Source organism: Schistocerca americana, chromosome 3, assembly GCF_021461395.2.
Source record: "Schistocerca americana isolate TAMUIC-IGC-003095 chromosome 3, iqSchAmer2.1, whole genome shotgun sequence".
Taxonomy (NCBI): domain Eukaryota; kingdom Metazoa; phylum Arthropoda; class Insecta; order Orthoptera; family Acrididae; genus Schistocerca; species Schistocerca americana.
The window spans coordinates 415,875,705-415,893,390 of record NC_060121.1 but is presented as its reverse complement, the minus strand read 5'-3'; the positions used below and the strand labels follow the sequence as shown (position 1 = coordinate 415,893,390).

General features: G+C 38.6%; 1 protein-coding gene across 1 annotated transcript in view; it reads right to left on the bottom strand.

The window, feature by feature from the left end:
• The window catches only part of LOC124606844 (sorting nexin-25), a 171,784-nt gene that overhangs the window by 112,110 nt on the left and 41,988 nt on the right, over positions 1-17,686 (bottom strand). Inside the window, exons 8-10 of the mRNA XM_047138920.1 lie at positions 12,098-12,232; positions 8,354-8,563; positions 5,632-5,818 (exon numbers count right to left, since the gene is read on the bottom strand). Coding sequence (XP_046994876.1) covers positions 5,632-5,818; positions 8,354-8,563; positions 12,098-12,232 — 532 coding nt within the window. The remainder of the gene's footprint in view (positions 1-5,631; positions 5,819-8,353; positions 8,564-12,097; positions 12,233-17,686) is intronic.

Here is a 17,686-nt window from a genome sequence, read left to right as displayed (position 1 = left end):
GTCGAAGTAGATGGATATAAAATGTAGACTGGCAATGGCAAGGAAAGCGTTTCTGAAGAAGGGAAATTTGTTAACATCGAGTATAGATTTAAGTGTCAGGAAGTCGTTTCTGAAAGTATTTGTATGTAGTGTAGCCATGTATGGAAGTGAAACGTGGGCGATAAATAGTTTAGACAAGAAGAGAATAGAAATTTTCGAAATGTGGTGCTACAGAAGAATGCTGAAAATTAGATGGGTAGATCACATAACTAATGAGGAGGTACTGAATAGAATTGGAGAGAAGAGAAATTTGTGGTGCATCTTGAGTAGAAGAAGGGATCGGTTGGTAGGGCATATTCTGAGGCATCAAGAGATCACCAATTTAGTATTGGAGGGCAGCGTAGAGGGTAAAATTCATAGAGGGAGACAAGAAGCTTGCACAGGATAGAGTAGCATGGAGAGCTGCATCAAACCAGTCTCTGGACTGAAGACCACAACAACAACATGACATAACTGAGACCCAAAGATCCACAAGGATTTCGGAACTTCATGAGGATGGACATGGCCTGTTTCGAGAAGCTGCTGTCTATGACAGAAGATGGAATTAGCAAGTGTGACACAGTTATGAGGGAGACTATCCCACCTTCTCGAAAGTCAGAATCAAATTATACAAGGGTTGGAACTTTAATAGTGGCAACTATTTATTTACAGCTCATACAAAATAGATGCGTGTTTCAAAGTTTTACTGACCTTCAAAGTAGTCACCAGCATTGTGTATAACCCACTGCCAATGATGTGGAAGTCGTAGGATACTCTTAGCAGCACCAGTTGTGTTGACAGTTTGAGCGGCGCAGTCTACTGCCCATGAATTTGTGGCAGTTCTGAAGTGAACGCCGTAAAGTGTTTCCTTCAGTTTAGAAATCGAGTTGAACTCATGAGGGCTTAAGTTAGGGGAGTGAAGTAGGTGGTCTAGCACTCAGCAGCCCCATCAGTCAAACAAATCAGCAACAGCCTGAACTGGACGTTCTTGAGCATCGTCCTGCAAAATGATGATCAGGTCCTGCAGAAAGTGTCATCACGTCTGTCTCTATGCTGTTCATTATTGGAACACAACCTACGAACAGCTTAGAGACAGAAGTGATGACACTTTCTGCAGGACCTGACCATCATTTTGCACGACAATGCTCAAGCACATAAAGTGCAAGTTGCTACTGATTTATTTGACAGATAGGGCTGCTAAGTGCTATACCACCTACTGCACTTCCCTGATTAAGCCCCTGTGAGTTCAACTCAATTTGTAAACTGAAGAAAACACTCACGGCATTCGCTTCAGAACTGCTACAAATTCGTTGGGCAATAGACTGTGCTGATCGAACTGTCAACACAACTGGCAACGGGTTATACACAATGCTGGTGACCACTTTGAAGGTCAGTAAAACTTTGAAACATGTATCTATTTTGTACGATCTGTAAACAAATAGTTGCCACTATTAAAGTTCCAATCCTCGTATATTTATATGTTTTGTGATCATACCAAACTAGATCACTGATAAAATACCAGTACATGCCCTGTTATGTTGCAGGCTGATTGTAACATTATGTTTCCTGGTGACTCGGGAATTTTTTAAGTGTCTGGCTTTCAGCCACAGAATAGTACAGCCTACCATTTCAAATGTAGTTGTGGGTGTATGCACTGCAATTTGCAACATTTTAAAGGACCAATACTTAAAGGTTTTTTTTTTTAAGTTTGGAAAACGGAATGCAACGTGCCTACTCAGAGTTTTGCAGTCTTTGTCTGTCGCACTGGGCAAAACTGCACGGACTTTCTTGCCATCACTGCCAGTTTTTCTTTTCTGGCATGCTGAAATACAGTAAGAGATGCTATAAAATCAAACATGAACTTTCACAAGCTAAGGCATTAAGATACAAATCGAAAATCACCATGGAACGTTATACGCATACTACTCAGAAAGAAACGATTGCCAACGTGCCTTATTATGATACAGCAGGTCATATACACACCTTTCCCTGTTGTATGCGTGAATTAAGATGCTTAATGCCTCTTCGCTCCATTTCATTTTGATAATACGAAGTAATCTAAAGAAAAAATGCTTTCACATAAAGTTAGTATATAAGAAAGTTTTTTTCTGCATTTATGAAAACCTATTTACTGAAAAAAGGCGGAAAATCCCCAACACAAAAACTGAAATACTAGCCACCAAACAATAAACAAATAAGCAGAAAGCACTGAGGTTCCCCCTCCCCCCCCCCCCCCCTTCTACACATGCGTGATTTATCACAACCTAGTGCCCTAGCGTGCATGAGCGGATTGATGGCAGTTTAGAACTGCTGTCTATTCTGGTGCGCGAATATTGTGTCTGCTAATTTTCATAGTTTCACCCATTCTATCACTAGATGGCTGTCGTGCTAGACCAGTACCGTTCGTGACAGATTGTCATGTATTACCTGCTTAAGAACTACGCTACCTACAGCGCTCCAAAGGAATGGGTACTCATACCAACAAACTGGGTGTGGGCTGAGGATAATGTTTATAAAACTGATGTTCAGTCACAGCCTGAGTATGATTATGTCTTTTAGTGATTTTAATCTTGTGACGTGCTGCCATATTCATGACGCTAATCATAGAAATTTAATTATATGTATGACCTCTGCGCTCTGAAGTAAAAGGTTGTAAACGTGATTTATATACATATACAAGAGTCCAGCATGGCAACATTTGCCATCACAGATTCTGATGATCATACAGTCAACAAATGCATTTAGATACTGTATGATAGCACATAAAATAAACCTAACTGACAGTTGCAGGTGAGAGAGAATAATTTAGGAGAAAGCCAAGTATGGGTATCAGGAAACATTACAACTAGATATAGATGTTTCAATTTACACAAGGTTTAGGTTCTAGCAGTCATATCATTAAACTCTTTTATCAGTCACCTCGTGTACCGGATGCAGAAAACAGAGAGAGATAAGAATTTCACAAAATAACAGCTTAGCTGTAGGAAACCAAATGTGAATAGAAAGCTTAACAAATACTGGAATTCAAACTTTGCTGTAAACAGGGGTAAAACAACAACAGTAGCTTGCAGTACAGTTATAGTATAGGCAGTGAACACTTAAATGACCACATCTTAGAGAAGGAGACAATTAACTCAGTCATCAAAATAATGCTTACAAACTGAAATTGCTAACTTGGTATAAAACCTAAAAATATACCACCAAGAATTTGAACTACTCTCCTCCTCATTGCAAACTAGCATTGACCATTGCACCACACCACTAGGCCTAGAGTTTCGTTGTGCTGCTGAGATTCTGGGGTTTGTAATCATATATACCAACATACATAACTTGAGCTAGCACTATGGACTCTTCACAAAAATACCTCTCCTTCTAGAAGGAAGGAAGATTAGAGTTTAACGTCCTTCAACAGCATGTGCATAAGACACAGAGACAAGCTCAGATTATGAATGGATGGCGAAAGAAATCAACCGTGTCCTTTTCAAAGGAACAATTCTGACATTCGCGCGGAGCAATTTAGGGCAATTGAGGAAAACCTAAGTCAGGATGGGCAGATGGGGATTTGAACCATCACTTTTCCATTTGTGAGTATAGGGTGCTAAGCACTGAGCCACCACCTTGCACCATTCGCCTTTTAGAATCATATGTCATGCTGCTAATACGACCGGAAAGAGAAAGAGGTATGTGAGACCTGAGTTTCTCCTGGCATATACAACTTTCAAATAACTTCCGGGAATTCAGCCAGGTAACACTTTCGGCGGGAGAACACCCCGCCATTTGCCTTGAAAATGGCGGGGTGTTCTCCCGCGGAAATATCGACGGTCGCTGAAAGTGTTACCTGGCTGAATTCCCAGAAGTTATTTGAAAGAGGTATGTGTTAAGAAATTCAGTTACAAAAATAGTAAAAGGGAATAAAGAAAAAATATAAAAATCCATGGCCATGCAGTCCTGGATACAATAACACTGAAGAAAGAGCTATGGAAGACGCCTGTATGTGACAGGGGGAAAGTGTCAACTTCACAGTTGAAGTCTATGTGAAATCACAGATTAAGAATATCATAAACCAGGGTATTGTGACATCATAGAGGAAATGGCTCATGAAGTTGGATAATGAATTGCTGTGATTATAAAGCACAAGTTTCAATGTCATGAACTTTAGGGTGAAAGGTAAACAAGGGTAGTAACCACTTAGGTATGGGTGTGAGTGCTTTTGCAAGTTGATGACATTCAGCATCAAGTTTATAAGCATGCTCATTTAGTTGTCTCCGGCCATCTTAAAAATGAATGTATGACACTATCTGTTATTTATAACAACTACTGTTCCTTATAAGAACACTTCTGTTGATACTGATACTTTTCTAAAATCCAGGTAAGTAAAAGAGCAGAAGGAATCACTATTTATTGGGAGTTCCAATGTTAAACTGGTTATGGAGCTCCTATTGGTAAATAGCAGTTTCCGCAGGAAACACAGGGTTCACCAAAAGGATCTCACCAGAACTGATGTAACTCTGCAAGTAGGTACTAAGGACACAACGCACAGTTAATTGCAGGTCTTGGCTCACACTGGCAGTAACTCTCATTGTTTAGGTTCTGACACTATTCTCATTTCCTTTTGGCAAACAATTGGTGCACTGAAGATTCCTGAGCTTGTTCAATGGATCAGAAAACAATTTACAATTTGCCCATTATGTCCACAACCATGTACTCTGGTGACTTGAGTGTGTAACTCTTGTATAATTAATCAAAGGTTCAAAACTGGATCCGCAGTTATCTTTGGATTTTTTCTTCCAGCTGACCTGCTCCAAGCATGTAAAAACCACGAACTGTCCTCAAGACATCTGTTTTCACTATTAATCGCCACAAAACTAGTTGGATGTAACAGTTTTCAAGGTGGAAAAGGAAAGGTGTACGATCTCCAAAAGGGCTACACCTATTAAAGCACCTTAAAGCTCAACCAAATAAGCTTGTTTACTCAGACTCAGTCTTAGAGTTCTGGGGCTAATGAGATGTCCTAAACGAAACACTCCATTATCACCACAACAGTCTTCCATACAAATTTATTTTTCAACAGTATTAAGTGGAGCACTAAGGGGTAGATATTCCTGAAACAGGGATGCATTACAAAGCAGGAGCAAGAGATTTTGTAATATTGTGTGCTTGAAACGTATCTTAATGTTTAGACTAGTAGAGTATTACACTGCCTCTCAAGATTAATTCAGCACTGTCTTTTAGCACATCCCTGAAATAAAATCTGACCACCTAGGTTTCGCTGAATAAACTATTTTCACCTTTATCTGCACTGATTAAGGAAAACAAAATTAACTTCAATAAAGTAACAGTCAGAAACTGTACTCCTTTTGAATGACACTTCGTTAGTCTCTGACCATGGGTTGTGGAGGAGAGGGTGGGGGTGGGGGGGGGGGGGGGGGGCGGCCTTCAAGAAACTAACCACGAAGTCATGTACAAATGCAATCAATCACTGTTTCAAGAATTATTTTCATTGCTCTATGGCACCCTAATATAAAATGGTACCCAAACACACACACAGAATAGCAATATTGCATAAGTGAGAGTAGTTGCATTGAATAAGGAATCAATAAGGAAAGCACTTACCATCAACTGCTTCATCTGTTTCATCATGGTTCTCCATAGCAAGTAACATTTTTGGATATACATCACTCACAATAAATGAGGGGAATATTTTTTCTTCCAAGTTGGCCAATATCTGAGCCTGTACCTCATAAAATACTTCTGGTCCTGTATCACCTAAGAGAAATGCCTCCATTCTCTTCAAGATTGGCTGAAAGTATTTGAGAAATAATGAATACAAGAACAGAATACAAAATGAACATACCAGTCACTATAAGCAGAATATGTGACACGTCAAATAGTATTATGTAACTTGACAAGGAGTATACATTTCCCAGGACAGTGTGTGAACCATCCGATGATTCAACGGTAATGACATTTTACTGATATTAGTAAAGGTTTTCTCTCAAGTACGGTGACTTTGTTGCCATTAGTAGATGTTAGAGAGCTCTACACGGCACTGAAGTAAACATACTTCTTGAACAAGTGCAATTAACATCATTTTTCCAGAGATCTGAAGCCCAACATTAACAGTTCTTTAAACATAACAACCTTCAACTACAAGGTCCAGTTGTACTAATAAGACCGCCACCTATGTTTGATGCCAACGTGCAATAACCACTCACAGACAGCAAATGGCAGCACTAGCAGTGGAGGGTATATAAAGCATGGCAGAGGGATGCAGAAACAGACCGATTTGTTTGATATCCAAAAGGGCATTGTCATTGGCTTTCGGGCCAAGGGTAGAAGCTCCTCCAAAATGGTTGGTTTGTAAACTGTTCACATGCTACTGTGGTTAAAGTATAGTGTGCATGGCAAAATAGCGCTATACAAACCCAGCAACAAAGCAACAGTAGTGCATCACAGGCCACAGATTACAGTGGTGAACGATGGGTGCAGAGATGCATATGGGCAAGAAGGCATGCAACTGTTGAGCAACTGACCACCCAAATGAACTAAGGGGCTACCAATAGTGTCTCCTCAATGACTGTACAGCAAATGCTGGTGTGTATCGGCCTTTGCAGCAGGTGCCTGGTTTATGCACCCATGCTGACTGCTGTTCATCAGCGACGAAGGCTGTAAGTTGCATTCCAGTACCGCAGCTGGGTATCCGTGTGGCAACAAGTGGCCTTTCAGATGAATCACATTTCATGTTCCATCTGACAGAGGGCCTTGGGCGGGAACGGCACTGCAACAATTGTTGGAAGGGTCCAGGCCAGAGGAGGGCGCATTAAGGGCTGGGAAATGTTTCCGTGGCATTCCCTGGGTGATCTCATTATTCGGGAAGCCGCAATGGGCAAACACAAGTATGCATCTAACCTTGGGAAGCAGATCCACCCCTACATGCAGTTTGTTTTCCCACAGCACTACATCTACCAGGAGGACAATGCAAGGTGTCACACAGCTCACAGTGTACAGCGTAGTTTAAGGAACACCAGGATGAGTTTACTATAGTCCCATGGCTAACAGACACCTTAGATTTAAATCCAATAGGGAATCTGTGAGATCACATCGTTCAGGCTGTTCATGCTGTGATTCCTCAACCGTGACACCCAGTTGACACCCAGTCCAGCTGCCCATGGCACACTGGAGTCGGCATGGTTCCACATCCCTGTCGGCACCTTCCATAACCTCAGTGACACTTTTCCTGCACGTCTGTGTTGCAAAAGTTTGTTATATAGGCTTTTGACAGGTGGTCACATTAATGATACTGGAACATGTATGTGGCAATAAATAATTTTGTTTATTTCTATGAATGAAACAATAGACTTTCCAATTGTACATTCAGTATGAAATATGGAAAAAGTAAATCTACAATATATTCTACTGTGTACCATTATATATTTCTACTTTGAAACACCATGTCTGAAATTCATAGCTGCAGTTAATGGACGTTTATGTATACATTATGTCATTAGATCTCTCCCCATATGATCTTTCCATACACAAATCTAAACTGAAAAGTCCACCATTTGCAACATTGCTTAATTTAAAAAATGGTAACAGGAACTGTAAAATAACAATCAAAGTTGTCTCCTAACAACATTCCTGGAATATTTACTGCTCCTTTCCTAAATCCTCTCTGGTCCTTTTCCTTCATTCCTCTTCCTTCCCCTTCAGCTCTTCAGCCGGAAGAAGGAGCTACTTGCTCCAAAAGCTTGCATAAGTTAAACCATTTTGTGTGAGTGTTCTCCTACCATCACATGGTGAGTAGATTTTTTTATCTATCCAGTTACACTATATTGTCAATAATTAATTATTTTCATTGTTAATACTGCAGATGTTATACAAAAGATCATGAGAAGTTACATAAACTAAAAATTACTTAATGGCTGTAAGTAAACTGACAGATCTACTTGAATGAGCTAAAGTTCAGAAAACAATCATATGTTACTTCTTCAGCAAAAGAACAAAGTTTTAGAAAAAATATTTAGGAATAAAGGAGACAACTCACCAAAAGGCATAAGCGCTGCATCGTTGACAGGTGCATAAACAATAGGTCTAGCGCTTCGTTTTTCCATCTGTCAGAATGAAATTCCTTTCTCAAGCTTGTAGGAGACAAGCGTGGGCACATGTTTATCCTACAAGCTTGAAAAAGGAATTTCATTCTGAAAGGTAGCAAAGCAAAGCACTGTACCTCTTGTTTGTGTAACTGTCAATGATGCAGCGCTTCTGCCTTTTGGGGGGGGCACAACTTCATTCTGCTTTTTTAACAGTGATGTAAGTTGCCTGTTTACTATCCTACCTTGTCAACTCGAATTTCTGGTGATGGCGTGTTTATATAGGTGTAGAATATTTCAGTACCAAGCTGGTGAAGGTCACTCCGTTTTGCCTGCCGTAGTTCTTCAACAGCATTCCAATAACTAAGCAGTGCCTTGCTACCTACTTGTTCCAGGTACTGCATCAGATGTTCTCTACCCACCACAGTGCCAAGTACTTCATGTAAAGACAACATCTGTAAAAAGTACAACCGATAAGTGCAAATAGCACACTGACTATACATTACCAAATCCAACATGTAAGAAAGAAAAAGAAGTGAAGGAATGCCTAATGTAAACAGAGCAGAAAAGGATGGTTTTCTAAGAAAATGATAAAACTAAGATAAATTGAGATTAATAAATGGGGGCCTCCAGTAATAAAAACACAAATTTCAGAGACCAGAAACTGAAATTTATAAAAATTTGATGATAAAATGTCATAGTCATGATGTAAGAACTGCCTACAGAAAAATTATACAAAAAACATGTTACTTCTAACTTGCTTACCCAATAGTAGGAAAGAAATTTCAAGTTATGATTTCTAATAATACATATTCTAATCAAACATAACTGTTCAGTAGGTTTAACCGTATACAATAGTGTTTATTAAATTACTGTGTGCATCGACAGAGTGCCATAACCTACACTTGAGTAAACAAATTTCAGTTCTAATTCTATAATTACAGTTTCTGTTCCTGCATCTGCACGAAAAATGTAGACCCTTTCTTCAAGCACTAAATGCATGCTCTGCACCATTTCACAATGTGTCTTGAGTACAAGGGCCTTACTACGAGTCATTTAAAAATGTGCCAACATGTGATCAATAATATGACATCTCCTCACAAGGAAATTGGACTGATTTCATACAATACTACAATATTTTAAATGTCCAAGGTATTTTAAGACCATGTACATTCAGCAGAAATATAATGAAGAGCCAAAGGAACTGGTACATCTACCCAAAATCATGCAGGGCACCTGCAAGCACGCAGAAGTGCCGCAACATGATGTGACATGGACTCAACTAATGTCTGAAGTAGTGCTGGAGGTAATAGACACCATGAATCCTGCAGGGCTGTCCATAAATCCGTAAAAGTATGATGATCTCTTCTGAACAGCACGTTGCAAGGCCCTAGAGATGCTCAATAATGTTCATGTCTGGGGAGTCTGGTGGTCAGCGGAATTGTTTAAATTTAGGAGAGCCACTCTGTGGCAATTCTGGATGTGTGAGGTGTTGCACTGTCCTGCTCAAATTTCCAAAGTCCGTCAGAATGCACAATGGACATTAATGGATGCAGGTGATCAGACAGTATGCTTATGTAAGTGTCACCTGTCAGAATCATATCTAAATGTATCAGGGGTCCCACATCACTCCAACTGCACATGCCCCACACCATTACAGAACCTCCACCAGCCTGAATAGTCCCCTGCTGACATGCAGGGTCCATGGACACATGAGGTTGTCTTCATACCTGTACACATCCATCCGCGCAATACAATTTGAAATGGGACTCGTCCACCAGGCAACATGTTTCCAGTTATCAACAGTCCAACATCGGTGTTGACAGGCCCAGGCGAGGCGTAAAGCTTTGTGTCAAGCAGTCATCAAGGATACATGGGTGGGCCTTCAGCTCCGAAAGCCCTTATTGATGTTTCGTCGATTGGTTCGCATGCTGACACTTGTTGATGGCCCAGCATTGAAATCTGCAGCAATTTGCGGAAGGGTTGCACTTCCATCACACTGAATGATTCTCTTCAGTCATCATTGGTCCCATTCTTCCAGGCTCTTTCTCCAGCCACAGTGATGTCAGAGATTTGATATTTTTCCAAATTCCTGATATTCGTGGTACACTTGTGAAATGTTCATATGGGAAAATCCTCAGTTCATTGCTACCTTGGAGATGCTGTGTCCCATTGCTCACATGCCAACTATAATACCACATTCAAACTCACTGAAATTTTGCCATTGTAGCAGCAGTAACCAATCTAACAACTGTGCCAGATACTTGTTGTCATATATAGGCATTGCTGACCGCAGGGCCTTATCCTATTTACATATCTCTGTATTTGAATACGCATGTCTATACTAGTTCCTTTAGCACTTCAGGGTATTTACAGTAAAAGTTTTCAAATCATCAAACAACAAAAGCTACAGATTGCTTGAAATAGCTAGTTCTGCAGCAAGTGATAATTGACAAACAACTACACATTCATGCTACTACAGTCTTGATCAGGAACGAACACTGATGTCTTCAAAGTGTAGAAAACTGAGATTGGCACACTTCATTATAAACTATGCAACAGATTCTGAATTGCACCCAAAAGTGATGCCAGTGCTAATATCATTCATGGAAAGGTGTCTGCACTTGATTCAACTTACACTTGGTTCATCAAATGACTTCAAAGTGTGTAATCTGCTAGTAATTTAACTGAAAAGTTGTCAACATTGTGGAAACCACATTACTAGATCAATGAAGCATAACGTAAAAGCATGGAACGAAGGTACACATTGTGTGTTATGTAAAAATTAAAACTGCATGTAAGAAATTGTTAAAATCGCAGAGACAAAAAGGTTGGCTATATGATCTTCGTGAAGGAGAGAGGAGTTAAACTAATTTCCCTGTCCTCTCTGAATAAGGAACCTACTGAAATTTCCTGGCAGATAGGAACTGTGTGCCAGACAGGGTGTCAAAACTAGAAACCTGGTTTTTGGAGGCAATGATCTTAGTACTAAGCTCTTCAGGCACAACTGAAGGCCCATGCTCACAGCTTTATTTTTTGCAGGTACCTCTATCCTCCTTTCCAAATTTCCCAGAGGCTCTCCTACACATATTGCAGGACTAGCACTCCTGGAAGAAAGGACATCAAAGAGAAGTGACTTTGCCACAGCTCAGTGGTTGTTTCCAGAATGAATCTCCCACTCTTCGGAGAAGTGTGCATTGTTTTGAAATTTCCTGTTCCCGTTTTAATCTGCTACAAAGTTTCGAAACAGTGCACACTTCTCTGCAGAGTGTAATATTCATTATGGAAGGATCATACTGTTCAGAAAACTAGGAGTTCTGTGTTCCTTGGGAATTTCTAACAACATTGGGCATTGTGCCTTTTGAAAATTACATGTTGTGGCTTCTAAATGATTAATGGAAAATCTCATATAAAGATGGGAAACAAATACTAACAAAGAGATAGAGGGGCTGGCCAGCACTTACCTCAGCTCAGTACAGTTGATAGATACACAAAACAGAACAGAAAATTTACGTATCCTAAGTTTCACAACTTTGTTCCTTCATCAGTGAGGAGAGAGGGGAACCTCTCTCCTCCCTGACGAAGGAACAAAGTTCTGAAAGCTAGGATACGTAAATTTTCTGTTCTGTTTTGTGTATCTATTGGCTATACTGAGCTGAGGTAAGTACAGGCATGTTGTGGCTTCATTACAGATACTTATGTATCAACATGATGAACGTTGAGAGAACATTGTCTAGAAAAGCGACTTGTTCTCACCTGGAAAATCAGTAAAAGGTATTATGACATTTTTCCAAAGCCTCAGCCTAATATCAATTCCTCAAACCATGACTGTCAAACCTGTCTAGCAACACTTTATGCCAACAATCTTTTCAGCATGTGATGCTCCCATTAATTATGCAAACAACATATTCCAAGTGATCACACCAAACCACATTATTACTCTCATGTGTGACTGTCACGCAAAGTAACTGCACAGTTCTGAGATCTACCTTTCTTGCTTCAACAGTTGCAGCTTCAACTGCCTCTTCAACAGCATAATCTGTCCAGCCAAGGCTCACTAAACGTTTCTCACATTGTGCTTTAGCATAAGTTAGTTGATTCATGTAACGCTTCATTTGTCTTGCCTGAAAAAGAAACAATCTAAAATACACTGATGGAAACAAGCAATAGAGCTATTCATAATAAATGCATTTGTTAAGATTTGTGTTGAATCTGTGTTAAGTATTATAATATAGTACATCAATTATAAAAGCAGTGGTTCCAACACTATATTAGGAAGCAACCAGAGTTGTTAAATTAGTAATGTAAGAGGTACATTTCAAACCATCTTGTCAGGTATCATTAAATTATGCAGCATACTTGAGATTGTATTAATTTATCTAAGCATCACTTTAGCACTGATGGCAGTTAGGTACCAGTATTTTCTTACTGTATACTAACTGCACTAATACCTTTTTCTTGAGAAAGCAATTCTTCCACAACCCAAAAAAATCTCTAAAGAGAGAATGAAAACCACATACATATTTGTGTGTCATTGCCATTATTCCAAAATTGATTACTTCTAATGACAATCATAATCCATCAAACTTTGCAACTGGAAATGCATTGACAACACAAAGAAATTTCATACATGCAAAATGTGAAAATAAAAAATTGATGAATTACACTACGTGAGATGAAAACAGACTGTCTTAGCAGTTATTAGGAGCAAAGGAGTAAGACTTAAAGGTGCAAAAAGTTCGAAAACAAAGAAACCATGTCTGATTCTGAGCTTCCTGAATATTTGTAGCATTTTAATTTTTGGCTGAAAAAGGAACATACGAAATGAAAAAAACATAAAATAAACAAAGAATTAAGTCAAGGCCCCAACAGGAGCTAAACAGAAAATTGTAGAAAGGTTATCTGCCACTGTACATCTAACATTTAAGACATATTTCAAGAATATGGATATCTCAAACACTAATTGTCTATTTTTCTTTCAGAAACAGGAGAGCTTTGCAAATGTTAACAGTTATAATATTCAGACAGCAGCTTTACATGTATAAAAATTCTCTACTCTTCATTCGTTACTGGTTTCAGTTAAAGATGGTAATCATCACTGGATCTTGTCACAAGATATGTGGGCTGTTGTCATGACAGTGGACGATTATTATTTGAAACTCACCTTGAATGACAGATTAATATCTGAAGCTGTAGTCTGAATATTACCCTTAAATATGCATCCTTGTCTAATATATCAAACCAATATGGAACTATTAAATTCATTTCACTACTTGTACTACACACTCTAGCATTGTAACTGGCAAAGCATACCACCAAATGGGGTGAAGTCTATCAATCCTGATCTTCAAACTTAAATATTTCTCTAAACTATAAAATTAATATATTGCTTTTTCTTTCAAAGCCTGGGTATACAGCTGTAGCAATAAAATTTTTGGTCTTTATTACCTTTTGCTCAAGAAGATTGTATAATTTAAAAACAAACTGCCTCAGTTAACTTCACCCTTCCTGGGGGTGAAGTTGACCAATTCTCTGTTATGTGATAATTGGAATTATTTATCACTACAGAGTGACTTTAATTGTTCTGAAACTTTATCAACAACAGAAAAATAAATCTGACATGATAAAAGTTTAAAGACAAAAACAATATGATCACAAACTTGCATTATGAAATTCTGAAGAAACAAACACTCTTCTTCTTTAGGCCTAAAAACTGACTGATCAACCATCTACTTTACCATAACGACCATAACAACTATGGATCCCATTCATAACAGATCCTTTTGCAAATTTTATACACCCGGGTAACCTTGTTAATGCTCGTTTTCCCATTTAAAATTTCTTGACAGAGTTCTAAAACATCCAGAATATAGTTCTTCAATTCACCCAACTTACATCCACACACATGTGGCTTTTCCACATTGACAACTCTTACGATCTCACTTGTATGATGAAACAAACAGAATTGCAACCTATGTGACAAATTCACATGTTAACGTACCGACACTTGAAACAATGACTTCCTCACTCCACCATTAGAGTGTTATAGAGAAACTTTGCTGCATACATTGTGTAACATTGTTGCTGCACTCATTAGTTCACATTCTTGCTACATTGTGAATAGTTTTTGTTCATAAAAGAACCATTCGAGAAAATATGGTCAATTTTATCTCCACTCCACCAAGAATTTGCAAAATTTTACTTATGTGTCTATAAACAGGAGATTAACTTTTGCTGTTGCTCTAGTTGTCTTTGTGGAGGGTCAATGCACAACATACTTAAGACCTAGACATGTGAGTTGTGTTACGTCAGTCACACAAATAAGTTTTAGATCATTAAAAAAGTTAAAGTAAATCAGTCCTCTTGAAAACAATTAAGATTCAGATAGAGGTTCAGTAAAACTGTACATTTAGCCACTGCCAGAATTAAGAAGTTTTTAACAGTAAATATAATAAGAAAAATATAATAATTTTCATCATCTGTATGAAGTTATTTAACATAAAATGTTTATTGAATATTTTGGTCAAATTCCCCATTTGATGATACATCAAACTGACAGTAATCTGAGAGAGAGTGAATGTTGCCTTCAATTCACCCAGTTTTCAATTGATATGAGAACCACTAAGTTCAAATCAAAAATGATTGGCCACATGCATGATGTTTACATGGATAACATCCAAAAACTTGCTGTTCAACATTCTCTGGGATGAACACTGAACAGAATGACTTCCTCAAGCCTAACCAGCATGGATTTCAAAAACCTCAATCATCTGAAATCCAACACTTTTTTTCTCACATGACATATTGAAAGTGTTGGATCAAGGCAACCATGTAGATGCAGTATTTCTTGATTTCTAAAAGGGTTTCACTCACCTATGCTTATTATCGCAAGTACAACCGTAGGGGGAGATCAAGGGAAATTTGTGACTGGCTTGAGGACTTTTTGATAGGGAGGGCACATCATGTTATCTTGGATGGAGTGTCATTGTCAGGTATATAAGTAACTTCACGTGTGCCCCTGGGGAAATGTGTTGGGACCCTTGCTGTTTATGTTGTATATTAATGATCTTGCAGACAGTATTAACAGTAAAATCATGCCTTTGCAGATGAAAGAGTCATCTAAAATGAAGTACTATCTAAAAGAAGCTCCATATATATTCAAATGGATAGATAAAAAATCTACTCACCATGCGGCACCAGGAGAACACACACAAATAAAGGTCTAACTTTTACATGCTTTCGGGACCAGTGGATCCTTCTTCTGGCAGAAGATTTGAAAGGGAAGGAAGGAGAGTAAAGGAAAAGGACAGGAGAGGTTAAGGGAAAGGTGTGCAGTTCAGAAAAGCCACCCAGAACCCCGAGTCAGGGCATACTTAACCCGATGGGATGAGAAGGAATTCCTTCTCATCCCATCCAGTAAGTTTTCCTGACCCGGGGTTCTGGGTGACTTTTCTGAAATGTACTCTTTTCCCTAAACCTCTCCAGTCCTTTTCCTTCACACCTCTTCCTTCCCCTTCTACTGTTCTGCCAGAAGCAGCCTCTGGTTCCAAAGATTGCGAAAATTAAATCTTTTTGTGTGTGCCATCACTTGGTGAGTGGATTTTTTTTATCTATTTACTTACATTATATTGTCTGTAATTGATTATTTTCATCATTACATAAATATTCAGTCAGATCTTGATAAGGTTTCAACATGGTGCAGAGATCGGTAACTTGCTCTAAATGTTCAGAAATGTAAAATTGTGCACTTCACAAAAAACATAGTATCCTATGACTACAATATCAATGAGTCACTGTTGTAATCAACCAACTCATACAAATACCTGGGTGTAGTACTTTGTAGGGATATGAAATGGAATAATCACATAGGTTCAGTCATAGGTAAAGTAGGTGGTAGACTTCAGTTTATCGGTAGAATACTGGGAATGTGCAAACAGTTGACAAAAAAGATTGCTTACATATCACTCGTGCAAGCCATTCTAGAATATTGCTCAAGTGTATGAGAACCATGCCAGACAGGACTAACAAGGGATATTAAACATATACAGAGAAGGGCAACACCAATGGTCACCGGATTTGTTTAATCCATGGGAGTGTGTCACAGAGATACTGAAGGAACTGAACTGGAAGACTCTTGAAGATAGACGAAAACTATCCCGAGAAAGTCTGTTAACAAAGTTTCAGGAACCAGCTTTAAATGATTACTCAAGGAATATACTGCAACCACCTAGCTATCGCTCACATAGGGCTCATGAGGAAAAGATTAGAGTAAGTACTGTATGCACACAGGTATTCAAACAATCATTCTTCCTCCACTCTATATGTGAATGGAACAGGCAGAAACCCTAATAACTGGTGCAATGGGACGTACCCACTACCATGCACCTCACAGTGGTTTGCAGAGTATAGATGTAGATGTAGATGAACGTAGCAGCAGGGACGAAGTGCATTTATTTACACGCATCTCAGCTGTGCGTTCACCACCCTCTCTATACTTAAGTGCTTCCAGTATCTACAAGTAGAGACAGCAACTGGCACCCCAACAAGTAATTTACCATTATGCTCAAATAACAACATAGCTTTTTCGCTTCTTGTTGTTAGCTCTCTTCAAAATATTCCTTCCTTCCTTTCCATTTGATTTCATCTCTTTTACTCCTGTGGCTAGAATTCTTTATCTTCTTATCTCATAACATTTGTTTGATGTAAAGCTGACTCCTAGCCATTCCTTACTCTATTTTTGTCTTTATTTATATCTTATTTTCATCACTGCTCTTGTTATTTCTTCCCAGTTTTCGTCACTCATCTTACACACATCAATACCGTACACACCACTTTCCAGACAATGGAACTGGAATCTTAGCTGTTACAGTATATCTTTACCTCGGGTTTACCTGTTGTGGTCTTTTGTCATAAGTTTGAAATTTTTCTTGCGTTAATCATCTGTTATCTTTCTTTTATCTTTCACTAACATTTGTTTAGCCTTTTCTCCCAACAACAAAGTTGCATAAAACTTGTTTTTTAATGTTTTTTTCAGACTTTTACCAAATTTTTGGACAGTGACAACTGTAGAATAAATAAGGTCAACTCCTCTTCTGTCCACATATTGTGGTCTTTTAAGTCTGACACCACACAGACTGTGAGAATATTAATGACAAGGAATTAGTTTTGATAGAAAAGAAATTGGACAAGAATCAAAAAGGGAATGTTATGGCATTCAGCACAGGATCAGAATGCGGACATCTTTTGAACATGAATATACCAAAGAAGGAATGAATTTTAAAAGTTTCTTCAACATTCTAATGTCATCAGAAATGGAGCACTAGCACAACTGGAAGACATGTGAAGGAATTGGCCTTAGTCTTGTTGAAAGTACCCTGGCTTTTGTCTACAGCAGATTTAAGGAAATCATATGAAAATGTAAATTATAATGACTGGACGGGGCTGAATTCCAAGCCTACTAAACAGAACTCCTGTGCTTAACCATAGTACAACTTCATCCATTATGTTGGAATTATGTTACAATGTCAAGGAAGATGTTTTTCTTGTTATGGTGCAGGGCTCCTGATAATAGACTCATA